The sequence below is a fragment of the Anguilla anguilla genome, chromosome 1 (genome assembly GCF_013347855.1).
Source record: "Anguilla anguilla isolate fAngAng1 chromosome 1, fAngAng1.pri, whole genome shotgun sequence".
Classification (NCBI taxonomy): domain Eukaryota; kingdom Metazoa; phylum Chordata; class Actinopteri; order Anguilliformes; family Anguillidae; genus Anguilla; species Anguilla anguilla.
The window spans coordinates 68,123,105-68,144,038 of NC_049201.1; the positions used below are offsets into that span (position 1 = coordinate 68,123,105).

General features: G+C 40.9%; 1 protein-coding gene across 1 annotated transcript; it reads right to left on the bottom strand.

The window, feature by feature from the left end:
- Positions 1–6,907: 6,907 nt before the first annotated feature.
- On the bottom strand, positions 6,908–20,864 carry LOC118206530 (gonadotropin-releasing hormone II receptor-like). The gene is made up of 4 exons (XM_035379332.1): positions 19,785–20,864; positions 11,636–12,164; positions 9,141–9,342; positions 6,908–8,817 (listed from the first exon to the last, which is right to left on the bottom strand). Exons 1-4 carry the CDS (start codon positions 19,787–19,789, stop codon positions 8,411–8,413), a joined length of 1,143 nt encoding a protein of 380 aa, XP_035235223.1. The 5' UTR covers positions 19,790–20,864; the 3' UTR covers positions 6,908–8,410.
- Between the last annotated feature and the right edge of the window lie 70 nt (positions 20,865–20,934).

The window sequence follows — 20,934 nt, forward strand, 5'->3', positions numbered from 1 at the left end:
CACTGTTCTTGAGAGTCAAAGTGCCAAATTAGTCCTCTCTCAATATAATGCTTTTCGTGCATATTCACATTGTTGTTTGTGTATGTGCAACTGTGGGGGGCACTTACATGAGTGAAAATCATTAGAGAGCTTATATGCTGAAAATCAAAAGAAAAAGAAACACTGTTTTATCCACTGTACCATGTATATTTTTTCTCAAATGATTTCTTTTCACATATGCAGTATATTGTGCAGATTTGTCATTTTTGTGGAGTTTGCAACTGAAGTTGAAATAGAGAAGATGTTTGTATGAAGTCTGGGGTGACGTGTTTGGGGAAAGAGACACAGCATAAATCTTCATGTCAGTCTCACATGACGTGGTATGATTGCAAAAAATATGTGCCGAAACCAAAATAACCCATGTACCCTGCTAGCTCCTCCACCTATAGACACAACAATTATTTAAAGCTATGATCCTGTCAATTAGAACTGAGCCAGAAATTAAATATTAAAATCACAGGTTCTTTTGAAATGGATAATTACTGCACATAAACCCGACAAATTAATGCAAGTTAATGGCAACATCACAGCATACAGCAATCCGCAATTTAATTCAAGAATCAATTCAGCAGTGAACACATCAGACACATTAGGCTCCATAGGCAACTCTGTATGATTCTCACCTCGGTATCTCCAAGTGGGGTCCCACATGTGTCAATATTGGGGCTCACACTGTTCTCATGCATGTTACAGAACTTGTGGGGGCAGATAATATGTAATCATGAGATCTCTTTCCATTTCAATGTTGATGATACACAGGTGTGCTTTTCTGAATGCCTCTAATTTTTCTCTAGTTGAATATGGCCATCTCAACAGTTGCCTGTGCCTGTTCATTTTATACAGCCTTTATCAAGGATCATAATTCTGGACCTGACTATGCATGAGGTGCATTGTATTACACTACATTTTTCATTCATTGCAATTTGATTATCATTTTCTATGGACAGTAAGTAGTACACTGCAATTGCACACCGTCACCTAATCATGGTCAATCATCATAACACTAGGGGTCACAGCATTGATTTTGTCCTGATTGCCATGGAAACAAGACATTTCATTAAGTGGACAGAAAATCAGACGATGCCCTTTCCTTGATTTCAAGCCATTCTCATTTGATGAGCTGGCCTTCAAAAGGAAACAGATCCACCCAAACAGGCAAATGAGGAAATTATTTCATAACAAGGAATCGAATCTATAAACAACAATAAAACTTCGGCATACTTTTAAAGATTGCAAGTTTCATTCAATAACACTAAGCTTTTGTCCAGCAGATCTTCATCAGAGCATTTGGGTAAGACATTAGAGGCAAGGCTGTTTCAAATGAATTCAGTGAGGACTATTAAAAGGACACAGCTGAATTCAATAAAGATGTTACACATATTATTTATAGGCAATTATCTAGTACAATACAGAGATATTTTTCTGTCCGCATACAACTATGGAATGCATGCTCTTGATCCTAGTAAAAGTGAATACATTTTACACTTTGACAATGAGGGCACATCAAATGTACTCACTGTACAAAATACCAGCTAAATCATTGACTTTCAGCAAGCTTCAAATCAGTTTTGCCATACTATGTGACATAAATTAAAATGATATAGGGTAGAAGTATATATGTACTGTATACAGTATTGTACAGTATCCAATAACATATCCACCTCACCACATTGTGCAATGATTCTGCCTAAAATGAGTCTTTGGTTTGGATCTGATCTGTAATGAATGGCCATGATTTGCTATTAATAGTATCCAATGTTTCTTCATTGGCAAACAAGCAAAATGAGCAATATACAGTTATCCATCTTGTTTGTTTAAAAGGGGACCTAATTTGTAAATACCATAAAAATGTGAACACTATATGTATCATTAATTCACTCTTAAATGACAGTATGGCTGAAACTGACCAATTAATTATTGAATTATTTGAAATTCTCTAAATATATTAGATGCCCATTAAGATACATATTTACCTGTATTCTGGTTTAACAAGTGTGTGATTATTTTTCATTTAATGTGACTATTGCAGTGATCATGCCTGTCAGACGGGGTGAGGTGGAGCATTGTAGTAGGACATTCCACCTTACCAGGAGACCTGTGCCTTTGCAGATACTAGATATGGTAATTTTGCAATGTTGTGGAGTGGGAGACTATGATTTGGTTTCCATGTCTGCTCCTTGTCTACATGGGGATGCCTTCTTGTCTTAAGATAAGCATTTAGCCTTAATCAGTTGGCTCATTGATTTTAGAAAAAGTGTATGCACCATACTGTGAAGTTGTTCCACCTTCTTTTTCTACCATGCTGATGCATCATTTTAAAGGTCTTGTGCTGGCAATTCAATAAACATCTCTCCCAGAGGAATGGGCAAAATATATATTCTGGTCTGGTGTCAATTCTAAGGCTTTATAGGAGGATCATGCTGACTCTCAGTGTTTGTGTTTTCAACAGGGAGACAGGATTCAGACTTTCTCTTTACACCAGAGCACTAAAATAGCCAGAGTGAACAATTCTATAAATATAGTCTGCTGACTGCACTAATAACATTTAAATTACACTGTTCCCGCATATTCTTAAAATATTTTTTGCCTCTCCTAGTGATGAAATGTACCCTCCAATAATAATACTCCCATGATGACTTGGTTTTGATGGTTCTTATATCTTTTCATAGAATCCCCAGCTTATTAAGAATATTTTAGCATGTCAGGTTCAATAAGCTGTTTTGGAACACTTACTGAAATTGTTACATTGCACCTAAAGACTAAAGTTAAAAATAGCATCCCTAATTGCAAATAAGACACTGCAGGCTGGATGTCCACCCACCACTTAAACACAGAACACCTGCTCCTCCGGGCATAGGATTCAGAGTGGCTTGATGCTCCAGCCACTGCTGACGCTCTGCAGTGTCTCCCTCTCAGTCATGAATCTCAGTGTGGGCCTGGATGACCAGCTGAGGTTTTCAGGACACATCACAGCAACCAGTCCTGTGCTTATCCTTTCATCACATCAGGAGTATGTCTCCACTTCCTCACCAAAGAGACTGCACAGCTACAAATACAAAAACTATAGCAAAAAGTAGAAATAATATGCATTATATTTCATAGTGTGTGTGTGTGTGCATGTTTGTGTGTGTGTGTGTGTGTGGTTGTGCATGTGTGTATGTGTGTGTTTGTGTGCATCTGTTTGCATATACATGTGTCCTCATGAAAGACAGCAGAAGACGTATCTTCCTATCTGTTCGTGATCACCTGATAAACTGACACAGACGAATTGCAATGGAAGGTCATAGTCTGAATGCCACGGTCAGTAACAACACAATGAGATATTTGAGAACAATACCTTTCCTCTGTGTTTCTCACTTTCTGTCTCACACTTTTGATTGGCAGACTTTACCGCATTAGCAATGCAGCTAACAGCATGACACCATTCTGGAATAATAATATGACTCATATTAACATTTAGTCATGTGACGTGTCATGTTATTTAACCACACGAATCTTATTTGTGTCTCCTCCAAAATGTCAACATGTACTGCACCGCATAGATACAATATTTATGTGAGAGAGAGAGAGAAAAACAGAGACAGAGAGAGAGAGAGAGAGAGAGAGTATGTGAGAGAGGGAGATGCACAGATGGCAAACCGTGTATATGCCACAGAGCCGAACAGCGCAGGCAGGGCCTCTCATGCTGTTCTCAGCCGAATCCACGGGGAGATGCCCCCAGCACTCAGACACCTCTGTGTCTCTTTCATCCGTTCCTCAGCAGCCAGAAATGAGAGACGGTCCCCGTGTGATCTGCTGCACTGCAGATGCGGAGTCTGGCTCCGTGTGAGCTGCCTCTCAGCCCTTTGATTGAAGCTCAGAGCTGTGAGTGGCAGACGCGTAAATCCCCGCTGAACAAACGCCCCGACAGACGTCGCACAGCGCGAGGGCAGGGTAATTGATTTCGGCCCAGGCTCGAGATTCACTGACCAGTGCACCTGGCCAACTGGAGAACGACGGGCTCATCGCTGTTTGATTAATGCTGGCAGGTACCGCTATGGGCAGGTATGTCTGCTGTGATTAATCTGGCCAGGCTTCTGTTCATAGCTTGCAGATGTGGAGCCATATGTACCATGCAAACCTTAAGGACAATACGCAGAACACAGAGGCTGATTCACCTCAGAGAGACTTAGATTTTTTCCTGTTTAATCACTCTCACACTGGACATAAGCATCATGTAATTGATTAGGGTGCTGCCTTAGGTTTGTACAACAAAGGCACTTGAAGGCAGCAACATACTGCGGCCCATGTGGAGAAAAGAAACTTAAACCTGAAATTAACAAAATGTTCCTGGGAGCAGAACCAAGAACTTAACCAAACAGAAATACCAGTGTTACAAACCCAAAATAGGTAAATTAATACAGTTTAAGGGTACGTTTAGTTTTTTTCCCAAGGTTTTGTCACGTGTATAGGCTGAACAAATAAGCAGCCTTTGACCGGCATGTGGCCAAAATCAATGGGAAATCCGCATTGAAACAGCAAAGCAGCTTATCGGCACTAAAGTCCTTTGAGTCTCCTAGCAAGTTGCTAGTAGCAACATACCTTCCTATAACCCCTCTATCCACCTTGCTCTCACTTTTCCATGTTTCCCCATTCCACGAAAAGTTTCACTCTCCTGGACTCCTGAGTGACACAGGCCCAAGCACTGGTCTTTAATGCGATAACATAGTTTCATACAGAAGAGAGATTTAGCTAGCTAGCTAGCTATTTAGCCGTTCATAGCACACAAAAAGGTGTGCTGAAGGACCATATTAAATAATCTTAGAAGGAGTAGCTTCAACACTCTGGTCAGAGACTGTTATAAGTTGATAAAATGTGGGACCACCAAAATGTGCTTTTTATCTTATCTATATCCTGACTGCAACACAGCCTTTTAAGTATTTTTTCTCAGCAGTCTAATTTTCCAAATGGGCCACAAATGTTCAGGTCACAGAAGGGAACATCCTTCTGTGGTGTCTGACACAATGCCAGTAGCTTTTGCTTGAATGATCACAGGTGATTGGTGGTGCAGGCAAGCACTCCACCAGTGGAAATTACTGTAATGGGAAATGTTTATGATTCTTTCCTGTTCAGCACCTAGAGATGCACCACCCACCATGAGGAATTAGGTTAATTACAGTACATCATGCATTTTGCACATTAACAACAAACTATGATGTGAGTGAAGTATTCTTGTCTTCATGGATACTGTTCAACGTTTTGTAATTTGTGATATCCTTCCCGGATTTGATAAGTTTTCTGTTATTTGTATGGAAAGGTCAGTATCCCTAAATGCTTTTAGAATCATTATGCTGCATAGCAGCTCTGGCTTCTCAGATTGCTCGGGTTTCTCCGGCTGCATCAGTGGCATTAAAACACTCAGCTCAGAGATGTCGGTACGGGAATGCTCCCCAGTGAGTGCTGTCCTTTTCTGCAGTGAAAATTAAATTCAATCCATGCTGGTGCCATTTCCTCCTTTTAGATATTGGGCCACAAAGGAAAAGGGTCAAAATCAAAATATGACCTTTTTTTTTTCAAAATCCAATCTGCTTTTCATTTTTAGATTCAGCTGCCATTTTGAAATGCCCAAGCGCACTTGCAGGGTCTTGCCATCCTGTCACAGGAAGAGAGTACAGTAGCGTATCCTCTGAAGGATATGGAGTCAGTTGGCACTTCTGTTAACACTGCAGTCAAACAGCTGGGCTGTGCAGCTACTGTTCTAGAGAGCTGCAGTATTTGAATAATTGGCACAGGAAAGCCAACCAGAAGCTTTGCTATTAGACAATGTGTGATGGAAACCATCCCAAATTAGTTCCTCCTTCCCTCGGTGATGTCTCCATGGCCAATTATATGCTGATTACAGGACTTCTTGCCACATTTAGCCCCAGTATTGTCAGAATGGTCCGCAGTCTGACTGCAATGATTTCATTTTCCTTCTGGTTTAAATGTCATAAAATGTATGATGATGCTAAACTGGTAAGAGTAGGACCCCAAAGTTCCTGAAAACCAACAGATTTCACTAAACATAGATACAATGAGAATAGAACCAGTCTCTATGCATGGTTCATATACAGAGGCTAAAACTGAAACATTACTATGTTACATTTATAAATTCATTATTTAAAAGTAATTTAAGTATAAAAAGTGCGTGTTACCCTGTGAGTCCTAAAGCTGCTTCCATCTTGTGTGCATCGGAGCAGGCAAAAAGGCATGTTTTGGTGTTTCACAGGCATTTGAGAAAGAATATAACCCAAGACTTTAATTAATACTGGCTTTCATTGTGCTGGGCCCAGGTGAGGGGACTCGGAGAGAAGTGCTGACATGTCCCCTTGAACTGTGATAAGAAACCATTATGGAGAGCTTCTGGAGATAAGATACCTTTTATAGGCACTATTGTTGCCCTCAGTTGAATGATCCCTGTCACCCCAGCAAACCGGGCCAGTCTCATCAACTCTGGGAACGTATTTTACCCAGCTCTTTCTCTCTCTCCCTGTCCCTGTGCCAGATTTGCCACTATGGAATAACTCCAGTTAGGGAGAATGTAGCACAGTTTAGAAGTGATTCTAATTTGGCTGTCATTCTTGATTTGTATCTTTATTTGATTTCTTTGCAATGCAAAACAACACCAAAGGGCCTAACATTAGTATAGCATTTAGTATAGCATACTTTCCCATATACTGTAAAGCAACAATTGCCTGTTCCCTGAAACATGAGCATATCTCACAGATACCACAATTTCATCACAATGGCTTTCACAGTACCTGCAATTATCAAAAGACATTTTCTGATACCAATGAGCTCAACAGAATTTAATTCCATTCAGGAGATACAGAACTTTTTATTAAAATAGTTAAACTCAAGAACCAAACAATACCTACAGGCCATGTAAAGTGGATGCTGTTGGCAGCTGTGTATCAGCGTTCCACACACATTTCAGAAACCCAGATCAGATGAAAAGTAGCCATGTCCAAGCAACCTGCCATGCCATTTATTTTGAGAACTCTTTTCAGACGCATCCACACAAAGTTGGCTCATGCCATGGTAATGAGTCACATCATGGCTGCCACACAGAAAAACATGCAGTGTTAATTCACCTCTTACTGCTCCAGAGTGGGACAAAATGTGCTCTGTTAGAGCTGAATTAACACTGGACATTTTACTGGATACAGCTTCCCCCAAGTCATCAGCATGGAGCTCACTCTAGCCGATGATTATTCCAAAAAAGGCAAATGATAACTCACCTATCAGTCAAAACCTGAGGTCAAATCACACATCCTGTTAGCTGCTGTGGGTCCAAAAGTACACTGTGTCAGGTCCACACTGATGTGCAGGAGTTCTGCAAATGGTGTTGAAGACAACCGAGATTCAAGCCTTTAAGGTCCTCAGATCCTTGATTCTTCCTTAATAAAATTCATTTTGATACAGGTTAGCCTTTTTAGGTGTGAGAATGTCTATAAATAATTATTTCAGAAGATTCCAGTCCAGAAGACACTGAAAGCATATGACAATGTACATGAACAACAGGATCTTTGGCATACAAAATATGAACTTCAGCATACATAAGAGCTGAACTGGAACTAATATATGTACAAAATATGTAGACATTTCTCTTCAAAATGATATGCAGGAACAAAGTTCTAGTGATAAAGCCAGGGGTTGTAACAAAGACTGTATGTAATAGAACAGCTCAGACATGCTCAAGGAAAACTGTAAAAATAATAACTGAAGGTGTGCATGCTGCTGGTTTAATTCCCCAAGAGAGTTCAACTGGTTTGTCTTGATCAATGAACATAAAGAATGACATAGAGGGATGATTATAAACAAAGAAGTCTGAGACTGAAATAATGAGAGAAACAGCATTGGTGGTTTCCACTATGATGTGCTAATCAATACTCTGTGCATCACACTTCATACAACACAATACTAGTTAATAAATTGTTCAACCGAAAAGGCTGTAAATGAATGCCAAGTTCCGTGCTTGATAATCAGCACACAATCAATGTGCCTGTCTGTAGTTTACTCCCATGGCGCCTAAATGTTCTTTCATACAGGAACCAACCATTTCATGTAAACAATATAAAATGGATTGGATACATTGCAGCAGGACTCATTGGGAGCAGTTTAAAGATCGCCCCCATTAATGCAGCAAGACAGTGAAAATACTCAGCAGTAATTAATCAGGCAGTCGGTTCATTGAGGGACTTGCTACGTTCGACACTCAGTAGGTCCAGCCTGACCAATGGCTGTCGGGCCGGACTGCAGCAAGGCAGCAGTGGATCTCAGTTTTACAGGACTCTGTGAGCCTAACTGCTGTGAGGTGACAATCGGACATTCCCTGACGGTTTCTGGATCTCTACTCCTCATTGGCTCTCATCTGGTCCACACTGGGGGCGTCAGACTCTTGCTCGGCGCTGGGGTTCCCTTGCCGAGCGGAGAGGCGGTCAAGGGACTTGGGTGAGGAATCCTGGCGGCGGCAGAACCAGCAGACAGCCAGGTCGGCGCGGAACGACGGGGTGTAGAGGCCGTAGATGACGGGGTCACAGCAGGTGTTGAGGTTGCCGAACACAAAGAGGATGTGGTTGACATACTCAGGTGTCACCTGGATCATCTGTGGGTGGAACCAGTACCAGATACCCAGTAGGTAGTAAGGTGTCCAGCAGACCACAAAGGACACCACTATGATGATGGTCATCTTCAGGGTCTTCATACGCGCCTTGGGGATCATGTCTGTCCCACTGCGCCTCAGGCAGGACTCTCCACCTGGAATGAGGTGGAGGAAAATGAAGTATGAATCATGTAGAAGTGTACCAAAAGGTTTGCATTACTGAACTGCTGGGTGTCTTGTCTTGTAACATTCAATTAAGTATGCAAAAAGCCTATATGCATTTTGGAGTTTAGAACATGAGATTGGGCTTGGAATTTTATTGCACACTTTTTCCTTTGTACCAGATTGTTTTTGCACCCATGTTTTGTACAGTATGTTGAAATTAACATAGGAATCAGCTAACTTAGATAGTTGGTCCATCTCCTTTTATGAGACACAATTTAATGTTGGATGTATGGTGGGAATGAATGTAGAATACCTTTACTCTTGTGGATCTGATGGTTGATCTCAATTAGGATGCGCGTGTAACATAAGCTCATGACCAGCAGGGGGACAACGTAGAGCGTGACGAATAGGAACATGTTGTAGACTGTTTCCTGCCAGCGTTGCTGAAAGCTACCGTGGGTCACGCACTGGGTGAAGTCCACCCCGTCTGCCTTAATCACCCGGAAGATGAAGAGCTGGAGTCGTGAAAGAAGAAAAAAGGAGAAGAGGTTTTCATGAGGAAACTTATGCAGGGAATGTGACACATGGGGCCCTGCAGGTAATAAAGAGCCCAATAAAAGCTATATGGTTTTGTTAGACCAATGTAATTGTTCAGTTAATACCTTCATTACATTTGGGTCTTGTTTTATTTGGTTCTGTGTTTTTTCAGGCTTATTTGGACAAGTGATGCATGAAATGAAACTGAAATGATCCAATACTTCACAAGAGTTGCAGCAACCTTACTGCTGAGATTCTGGATTCTCAAGTTCCTCCCATCTTGAAACAACTTCATCTAAAATAAACCCCCTTAAAGCTTTCCAAGCTCTCAAATCACCAAAAAGGGATGAATCAGAGGGCAATGAAAATAGCGACAAGTAAACAGAGTCTATAGTCCTTGGGTGACATTGATTTTTAGCAATCCAAAACTGAGCAAACCTTCAGAGACAGAAACCCTTTCAGATCGGGAAACGGTATCTGACAGGCTTGGGTCACAGCTTACAGGAGGAATAATGAAAATCTTGTTTATTGCTCATCCGCTGTCCTCTGCCACAATGGCGATCTGGCGTGATCATCAGCAGGGGATCGTTCAGTGAATTGCGTTATGCTCCCAGCAGCCTTGAATATTTAATCACAGCAGAGTTGCCGGCGGCAACCCGCTCTGAAGGAGGAGCCGACCGCCCAGGTGCACACATAAGGCTTTCTCAGGCACTGGTGCCAAAATGACAGCAAATGAAATATGTTTGTCTCCTCCAAATCATAAATCCATCAATTAGTGTGTCCCAGCATATTACCTCTGCCACAAATTTCACCACCCTCCCCTCCTCCTCAATATTTTGTGTTTCTAAAATAAATTACATCGTAAAACTGCAAGGGAAGAGGTTTACTTTTGTGCAGGCTTTACATGTCTTTACAGTTCAATGTATGGAAAATACATTACACCCATGTGTATGTTTCCTCTATGGATGTGCTACGTACTATATATGGGAATTTTGCATGAAAAGGGCATAATTCCATTTTTTTGTATTTAAATGCTGCCATCATTTTTCAAACCTATTTCTAGTACTTATGTGAAGTAAATGACAGCAGGTGATTTTCAGATCAGATGAAACAGTTGAATAGTTATTCTGAATAAGAAGGCTATCATTATTGCCCCTTCTCCAGTTTCCCAACAGTCATACACAAGCCGGTTGGCTGTGCCCTGTAGCCTTCCTTTATGGTGCCACATCGTGGAGCGTAACCTTTTTAAAAATCCTTTTTTGACAATACACTGAGGAGTACAGCACCCGCTGTTGTTCTTGAGTTACACATCTCTCTAGGGTGAAGTGATCACTTCCACTAGCAGTCAAAAACAATCGACCCCCATTAGTGGCAATAGCTTTGTAGAGGACCGCCAAGCTTAGAGACATTCCGACAAGCCTGAGTTAGCCATGAACATACAGGAGATCACAGGGAATGCTTAAAGGGAGCCAAGGACAGTGGCCGGGGAATGCAAGAGGTGGCATGTATTTTCAGAATGGTAAGCAAGACGGAAGGGGCTCGACCTTCTCCAAATACTGGATACTCAGCACCTGCCAGCCACTGCGACTGCCATGTTGAGAATCGTGACTTCAGGCTCTGTCATCCTCTGTCCCCCACTGGGACAGCAGAGGGGTAAAACAATATGTCAACCGCTCCTCACTTGTCATGCGCATTGCACTCAGTGAGCTTGGTACATTAACTGGCTAACATCGCTCCACTGAAAAAAGATGTCTATGTCTATGAAAGTTACATGGTTAAATAATTAAATAATTCATTGGACTTATCAATTATTGAAATACATAAGGATGGTTTGGCAGTGGGATATATCTTTACAATGAAATGAGCCAGAATGACTTTCAGCTGATAGCCACGCATGTCTTTTGTACTTTAAATTTGAAAATATCTAGCAAGCTAAATTATGACATAAAATAGCTCCTATTGCTATAGACACCCCATGGAGCAAAAATATTTAGCGTTTTACTCTGAGTGCATTTTATCCCTTTTGTGTGATACAACTTGTGTAACAACTCCCAAGGGTACACCAAATATAACAGAGTAACATGCTCAGTGTTCAGTTAACTAACAGAGTTTATACTGCATGATTCCAATACAGGTCATATGTACTCCATGAGAGTATAATGTACTAAATCAGAGTTGAAGTAGCAGAGCACATTGTACGTGGAACCAATGATGCCCGCAATATCAATGGGCACGATAGAAAGACCGTCTGCCCCCTGTCCCCTCACACACCTGCGGGGAGGCGAGCAGCAGGCTGAGTGACCAGGCCAGGAGCAGCATCCTCTTATTCCTGCGCTTGGCATCGAACGAGTCCAACGGGCGCAGGATGGCGTGGTGGCGGTCCAGGCTGATGACCACCAGGATGAAGGCGGAGGAGTGCATGGCGAAGAGCTTGAGGAAGCAGAGCAGCTTGCACATGGCGTCGCCGGCGTACCACTGCACCGTCACGTTCCACACCATGTCCAGCGGCATCACGATGAAGGTCATCATCAGGTCGGCCACCGCCAGGCTCATGATGAGCGGCCGCAGGTGCGACGCCAGCCGCCGGCCACGCCCCCGAGCCACGCTGATCAGCACCGCCAGGTTGCTGACCGCCGCAAACAGGAAGAGCACCAAGGTGGCCACCACCCGAAACTGGGCTGCCCGGGTGAAGGTGGGGGCGACCCAGTCCGCCGATGGAGGGGAGACGGAGGAATTGGAGGAGGAGTTCATTGAAGTGCCCTGTGACCCCAGCATCAGCAGCGATGTGTTCTCGGACATCCTGTTGGTAAACAGAGATGCTTTTAACACTCTTTCTTAGCCCTCAAGGTTAATGGGACAACTGCAACCAGCAGGGAGTGGAGTATAAACCCAGGTTTAAACCCCCAGACCACAGAACAGCATTGCACGCCGCATATCATAGAGTATCTGTGACCTAGTGTTTTTAAATATGAGGTTAAAACTCTCACTAAGTTGGAAACTATTTCACCAGACACAGTTATATGGCACCAGACATGGTTATATGTTGCAGTAAACTGGCTTCCATCTGAAAATGGCTAGTTCACTTTCATGCCACCCATATGTCTCTCTGACGCGTAAATGGAGCACTGCAGCTGAGCAAATGCCCTCCTCTGATACACCTTTCTGTGAACTAGTGACCATATTTCACACAACAGGCTAATACATCTATGAGGATCTTTGGCTGTAGGCACCTGGAGATTAGCTAGGGGGTGTTTGTGTAGTAGCAGCCTGAGGCCACCTACCATGGTGGAATGAAACCAATTAGGCCTCACAGCTGCAGGCTCCTAGTCATAGTTTAATGCAGTTGTATTCCCTCCTTGGTCGGGCGGCTGGTTTTTGTTTTCACCTTAAAATCAGCAACCAATTCAGGCCACAGAAAACAGATGAGGTGAGTTTGCAGTGCAATTAAACCTACTTTGATTCATCAATTAACAAAATCTTTTAAACCCCATGACTCTCAAGGGCAAGAACACCACTTGTCTCTTCAGATAGTGCACTCTGAATTCTCAGGCCTATATTTCTTACATACTGTGTACATACATTTAACTGAGGCTAACAATAACAGGCCAACTGCACAACTCTGTCTGAAGATTCAGCTGCTGTGTAACTAGTGATATATACAGTGATATATAATATGTATGGAATTCTATAACACCACTCCATAACTACCAATGCAAAAGCTGAAACAGAACTCAACTGTTCAGTATTAAAAAATTGAAGAAGTATTGATCATAAACACACAGTACACACACAGCATCTACTTAATAGTAAAAACATACAGGATTCTACTAGAACAGAATATTCATTGTTCTACACAAAAATAAATAAATAAAAGAAATAAAAGCTTAAGGCTTCTCCAAAATAAATACTACTTTATTGTTCTTCATTCTTCTTTATAGTTTCAAAAACCTTTGGCATTGGGTCTTTTCTGCACAATCAGACCAGGGACATGAATTCTCACCAGATCTTCCTTAATAAATGTTCATCTCTAACACAAAAGTCCAAATAAACACTTCTGCACTCTTGAATATTCCCAAATTATAACTGTTAGTCTTTCTATGTTTATTACCATTGCATGTTTCAGGAACCTCTGTGAAGTAGCAGTTGGGGAGCCTATTACTCTGTTACCACAGTTATGCTTACTTTACATTTCTTCTCACGTTTTTGGAGAAAAGAGATTGAGCCTCGGAAAAGAGAAAATGCCATTTGGCTAATATCTCCTTGGCTTATGAAGCAAATGCCTTGGAGGTATCCACGTGGAAAACTGGATACAGCACTGAAATTGTAAGCCATCCTGGATAGTCTGCTGTTATAAATAAGCGGGGTAATCAGCAAGACCTGTCATTAATTTCATTGCTACGTAATTTCATATTTACTAGTCCATAAGCATGACTCAACAAACAATATTTCCTTTGAGTATTACAGCACTCTTTTTCAAAGGTCATGTTTTCAAGGAAGAGCTGATCCCCTTTTTAAAATAAAATGTGCTTGTTGGGCATATATTTTCCACTCTTTGCAAAAAAGAAAAATACCAATCTGCATATGTCTATATGCCTTCGTTGACAGTAGAAAATAATTCAGCTTCAGAGTAGGATTATTGCCAATGGATAACCTTCACACAAAGGACAGTAATCCAGCCTTTGTAGCCCTGGGGTGCTGTAATTACTAACGCAGAAGGCCACCATGTGGGTTGTTTATGTACCAAGCTTAGCATAGATGCAGTGACGTACCACACGGGCTTGGAGATGGATCTGTCTGTACGATCTACGGAGACACTACAGACAGCATCTTCACAGGAACGATTCTCAACAAAACACTGCTGTAAAAGTCTTGTGGGATTTAATCTAGATAGTGGATGGGCTTCCATGCCCATTTCTTCTGTTTCTATCTGGCTGTAGAATGGCGCCCGCACTTGGTTTAAAAGTCATGACTGAGAGGTGTATTTAAGTGAATTGCACAGGGGGATTACACAAGAAAACATAAGAGATTACCGTGCCAGTCTTTTCCGAGCTTTGATGTCAACAGCCTGTAGAGGGGCAACAGGGTATGCACTAAGACCTCAGGGGAATTAGTGAAGGCGTTAATCCAGAAACATCATGCGGTGGAGTAAGTTAATCATTTGAGATTTCATATTTAATTTACAGCCATTATTACAATATAATAATTGTAGTGGAATCAAAATTCAAGCAGGGTTGCAAGGTTTTTAAACATGAGTCAGACAAATGTTTAGACTGTTTAGCAGTTTAGAAAAGGCTTTTTCTAATCATCATGATTGCATCCCCAGCTGAACATGTAGTTCTGTATCATAACACCTCTGCTTAAAAAAAGCAGGGAAGGTGATAATAGCTTATGGTCTTACTTCTAAAGAGCACACCCCATGAGAAGTGAACAAAAGGACACAGGGAGTAGCATCCAGCCGATGCCTGATCACAATGAGCAAAGATGAAAATGCCAGATGCCTGGAGGACACACTGTGAGGCCAGGACAGGGTTAACAAGGTTTTTTTCCCCCTCCTTTTTGAAGACCCCGGGGATTAATGAGACCCTACATTTATAAATATTTCAAAAGGGCCACTGTCATGAGAAAATGACCCACAGTATTATAACTGTGCACTGTAATAGAAAGAAGACATGTAGCAGTGTCACTGAGTATTGAACACGTACAAAATGAGACATGCTACAAATACTATTACAGTAAATACCAATTGGTACTACCACTGACAGATAATTGAGTCTTACTCACTGGCTAATCGTTCTCTTGATCCTGAACTTAATCTGCAGATTTTGGAGTCTGTGCTCATCTGGAATTCATCTGGAAACCCACTGTGCGAAAGGATAGCATCATAGCAGTGTAATAACAGAGCACTAATTCATTGGGCTGTCAGTGATGCACTGGCATACTCCAGTTGACTATCTCGTATCATGCATCATATTTGCAAAGAAAGTACAGCCATTTTAGTCCTGTTATTATAAATATAGTTTATGATTTGCAATTTCATATCTTACTCATACTGTTATACAAAGACTTCCAATACAATCAAGAGCGCCCTGTATTTGGGTAAAAAGTCAGAATCAAATTCACAACAGGTCACCTAAGTATCCAAGAAGGCAGACTCATTATGCTTTACAATGGGAGTTATATCTAAACACCAGAACTCCTTTATATTCAACTGAGTGTCAAATAAGTGCATTATGATACAAAGAATACCCTGTTGACTAAAACCTGCTGTCACAGTGACCACTGGCACAGTCATAATTTAGTTTGGGGCCCATCTGGGGCCCCTTTGCGGGGGTCTGTGGGGCCCCTCACTTTTCTGAAAGGTGTTGCTTTAGCTCGATATGCTATCCCATTGGATGACCATATATGTGAGGCCCTTAAATACTCTTAATCGAAACACAGGCCACACAAACAATACAATAACTTGTCATTGTGTCTCGCAGATCTATGGAACATGAACTTTACGAAATTTAATTATTCAGTTGACATTTGTGTTTCAAAATTGGTCAACTACTTAGATAAGCAAATTCTAGAGCCCAGCATAATTGTGTTTACTACAGTTGTGTAAGGCAGTGTTTCCTTAACGTGCACAGCTGTTTGTACACACAGAAATAGAAGGCTGCTGATTACAAATCCTTATATACACTGCCTGGCCAAAAAAAAAGTTGCCGTTTGGATTTTTTTGGACAGTGCCCACCGTACAAGCCTCTGGAGTCAGTGTTATGATCTGGGGTTGCTTCAGTTGGTCAGGTCTAGGCTCAGCAATGTTATGCGGCAATAAAATGAAGTCAGCTGAATGTACTGAATGACAAGGTTATCCCATCAATTGATTTTTTCTTCCCTGACAGCACATGCATATTCCAGGACGACAATGCCAAGATTCATTCGGCTCAAACTGTGAAAGAGTGGTTCTGGGAGCATGAGGAATCATTTTCACACATGAATTGGCCACCAGAGTCCTGACCTTAACCCCATTGAAAGTCTTTGGGATGTGCTGGAGAAGACTTTACGGAGTGGTTCGACTCTCCCATCGTCAACACTTGGCCAAAAATTATTGCAGTTCTGGACAGAAATAAACGTTGTGATGTTGCATAAGATTGCCGAAACAATGCCTCGACAAATGCGTGCCGTAATCGAAGCTAAAGGCGGTCCAACAAAATATTAGGGTGTGCTACTTTTTTTTTGGCCAGGCACTGTATGTTATATATGCAGCTAACCTATTGTTATTTTACACATCATTTAGCAACAGACTATTAAATATTGTTCCTAGAGGGCTGTAATTCAGCAGGTTTTCCCCGCTGTCTTTAAACCAAAACAAACCTCAGAACTTGGGAGGACTATTACATTGATTTAAACAAGACAATGATTCATTAAATCGGGTGGTTCAATTCTTCTTTGGAATGAATGTCTGCAGACACTGCAGATCTCTAGGACCATGTTTGTGAGTTTCACCAATTTAGCAACATTATTTATGCAAATGTAACACTGCACCAGTCACACCTTACAGCTATAACCTGATAAAAGATAAATGAAAATCAATGTTGTTTCAATTTTTGGCATTAGGCATTGATTAGGCAATGGTATGAGTAGGCAATGATAATGGCTGGGTCTCTTTACATATGTATATACACATTTTATATTTATATGCATGTATAAATAATACATTATTGAATAGAACTCACTTTCACTTATAATTCACTCAAAATGAAAAGAACAATGTCCAACACTGACCATAGATACCTGGTTTAAACAGAAAATAATTTCTATTCAGTAATTCCCATTAATATCACATCAGATAATTGGTAGAAAAAACCATGTTTGGCAATTGGACTATAAATCGCACATGTTTCATCACCAGAAGTCAATCATTTCCTGAAGAAAAATAAGTTCAGTCCAACACACTCTAATGTCTGTGGTGTGTCATATCTGCAGCAGACCAATGAATGTCTTAACCTCTTTTTCCAGGCCAGTTAATCAAACAATGCTGAAAACAAAAGCATGAGAAAAGTTATTATATATAATGATATATTCCCATTAGACAGCAAGAACCAAACCATTTACTGAATGACTGCATGTATTGGATATTTTATTTTTAGAAATAGTAGCTTTCCAAATCTAAATGCCACTCTTGGCACTTAGAATTGGAACTAGTTGTTCTTTTTGATTTATCTCAATCCTCCACTTTCTCCTCAATCTTCATTCTATAATGCTGTCCTTTTCACCTTTCACAAAATTTTGATCCATTCTTCTTTCCCATTAATATTGACTTTTTATTTTGCTAATGCATTGACTCATACTCTCCAATTCTGACCTTCTTTCTGCCATTTATTTTTTATTCTTATCTCAATTATGTAAGTAATCGTCTTGATATTTTGAAGCCCTAACATTAGCATCCTATATATTTATTACCATGTCTCTCCATCTCTCAGGATTTTTAAGAACTCTAATGCTTCTGTCTCTCAGATGTAGAATTTGTTCCTCTCTCATTAAAAACATTTTTTAAGGCAGACTCTCCTCTCTGTTTACATTTTAATTGAAGTATTACACCTTCTCCTATCTGCTCTACTTCTTAGAGTACATCACTCTTGATACTCTCACTTTTCTTATGGAACATATGTCTCACAGAGACCCCATTTCTCTTTGTTGGGGTGCCCCAAGGGTCTGTTTGCATTTTTGCTCTGTATAATCCTTCTTGTTCCTCTCACTGCTTGGCTCTGGGCTCTACTCTCCTCTTCACTTCACTGTGGAAAATAGGCAAAATTTTGATCTTAAACACAGAGCCTGCAATTATTTTCACTTTTTCACTTGTGATGACTGGGTTTACTTGAAAAGTCTATTTATGATTAGATATCGCACTGTCTAAAAATATCTTCCATTGAATGCATTCACTCAGTAAACCTGTCCTTTTTTCTTCCCCTTCAGTGTGGAATTGTGATGGAATTGCAAGGCACTGGTAAAATAATCTTATGAAAAGACAGTGGCCTTTCAAATCCCTTGTGAGGCACTGCCAGTCTGCTAAACAAACTAATTATATATCGCAACTCCACTGCCTCAATTTTCTTCTCTTCCCCTTCTGCTAAAATCACGAGGTCACCCACTTATTCTCACAATCTATCTATTAACATGTCCGCTCTGAATCTTAGATAATCTGGATCTGATTCATCTCATTCTCCAAATTCATTCTTCTCTGCTGCTTCTCACTGTCACGTTCAGTTGGCTAAAATTCATTGTTTGATATCGTTTGTTCTTGTGTACCATTGTCTAAACCAGTCAGCTTTGTTTTCAAATTGTAGGCTAGTCTCCACTTGCAGAGAACAAAATCATAGACACTTCTGGTAGGTGTCTGCCATTTCTTTGTTTGCTAAATCATTATCCTTCACCTCTGCAGATCACAGAGGGATTGAACAAACTACAGGTGAATATCAGTGATTGGTTATAACACCTTGAATTTCTCAAATCAGAATGACGTTAGACTGATGATACAGTACTGTATGTAATTGACCTACACATTTAAAGCTTGACCCCACTTACCCAAGCTGTCAGGAGTTCTTTTTATCCCCAAAAAGACTGAGCTCTCTCAACCAAGAGACACCCAAGAATACGTATTAAACAGACATGAACTTGCAGACCTCACAGTTGCAGTCTTCTGAAAAGGAATTTCAACATTTGCAAAGGCACTCAACAGCAGTGCCATGAACCCCACTACCAACTAGTTAAAAATCACCTCAAGAAACTAAGTGCAATGAAATCCAGTAATATGAACACTGACGGAAAACGTATCTGGGGTCATTGTTATATTCCTTACACTTGAAATATTCAGGTGTGCATCACGGAATGTAATTCTATATAGACAGTCAACTGACATGTAATTGCATTTATTGCGTGCCACATTAGAAAACGTAACGATGGCTTAATACCCGTTGACTCAAATAGCTAAGGTGGTGTTCAGTACTTTATCGCCTTGTATAGCCTAATTGTTCTGGAGCTTAGGCGAATATTATCTGGAGACATCGAGTTTGATGCAACACTTAGTAGTACTTCATTCGAATCAGGCTGCAATTTTGCTGCTTCGTCTTATTGGCAGATTCCAAGAAACATTAGGCTATTCATTACCAGAACTGGTAGCATTCTATCTGATAGGGGTCTGATGTCTGATGAGAATAAACCAACGCACATCCCTTTATTTCAGTGAAGGCTTTCCGTTCATAGTAAACAAGAATACTGGGTGCAGTTTTACCAAGCTGCTTTGAGTTTTCCCATTTTACCTGCTGTTGTTTTCACGAAGAGCTTTAAAGTTAAGCGATTTATGAAAAATAAATCAATCAGCCAATAGACTATGTGCCGTATATTCAAAACACGTTCTTTCCGTTCAAACGATTCTTACCTCATGTATTCTTCAGTTCACTTCGGGACATAAAAGTATTCCCAAAACACAGAAAGTGTTTTTCTGTTAATTGTATTATTTCGTTAAAGTGTTATATCTACACTCGGCATTTGTCATCCATCCAGTTTGGTCCTTGGTCACAGTAGGTCCAAGAGTAGGCTATGACAAGGTTAAAGGAGTGCGTGACGAATATTCAGTAAAAGTGTTCTCACAACTCGAAACATCGCGTTTAAAAGAATATCTCCTTAAACGTGAATTTCTACATGCTTATCGTCCCAGTCGTTTGTTTCCATTAATCGCCAGACAGGTAACTCCGCTATGTTTCGACCGTCCGCTACGCTGCAGTCTGCTATAGTCAGCAGTCCGCTTGGCGGGTGGTGATATTCCCAAGAAGAGCGTGATTTTTTTAGCCGCAGCTCAGTATTTTTCCGTAGTCCCGTCCAAATGCGTGGAAAATAAAGTGCTGAGTAGAAGGGAGCTGTCCATGTACACGAGTACTGAAGTCTTGATCTCAACCGGCATCCAGGTTATGATTGAACTCCTGGCAACTGTAGAAGTTGTCCTAAACCTCACACACCATGCTATTGAGTAACGTAAATACAAAGTATCTACTTACATAAACATATTTTTCTTCCAAACAACGAACGGAACATAAATTACGGTAAATAAAAATAAATAAAAAAAATACATCAAAGTTTGAAGGGAGAAAATAATTTTCATTGAACAGACAGAAGGAATACCTAATGACCTGTAGACATGTAGAATGCGACAGTAGTATTCAGAGTAACATATCATGAATGAATCACTATCAGAACACTAACCTACCCGTTACCCGCTCTGCCCCTCCCCTTGCTGCTGGCACTGTATCGGACCAATAACATTTCCTCATTCCGCACCGCAGGGGAAAATCTAATCTCACATTTACATTTTTCACCGCATTCCTTCGCCGCAGAGTAGCTTTGAAAAGCAACCCTTCCAAGGCTAGCGCAGCGCACTCGCCTTAATCACAGTGCTATCGAGATAAGTAGTGGTAAAAGGTTTTGCACTCGGCTACGGGTACCCAACCCTGTTCCTGGAGATCAACCGTCCCGTAGACATTCTGGGCAGCATTGTGCTCCAATCGTAAGCACTAGTTAAAGATGATTTATAT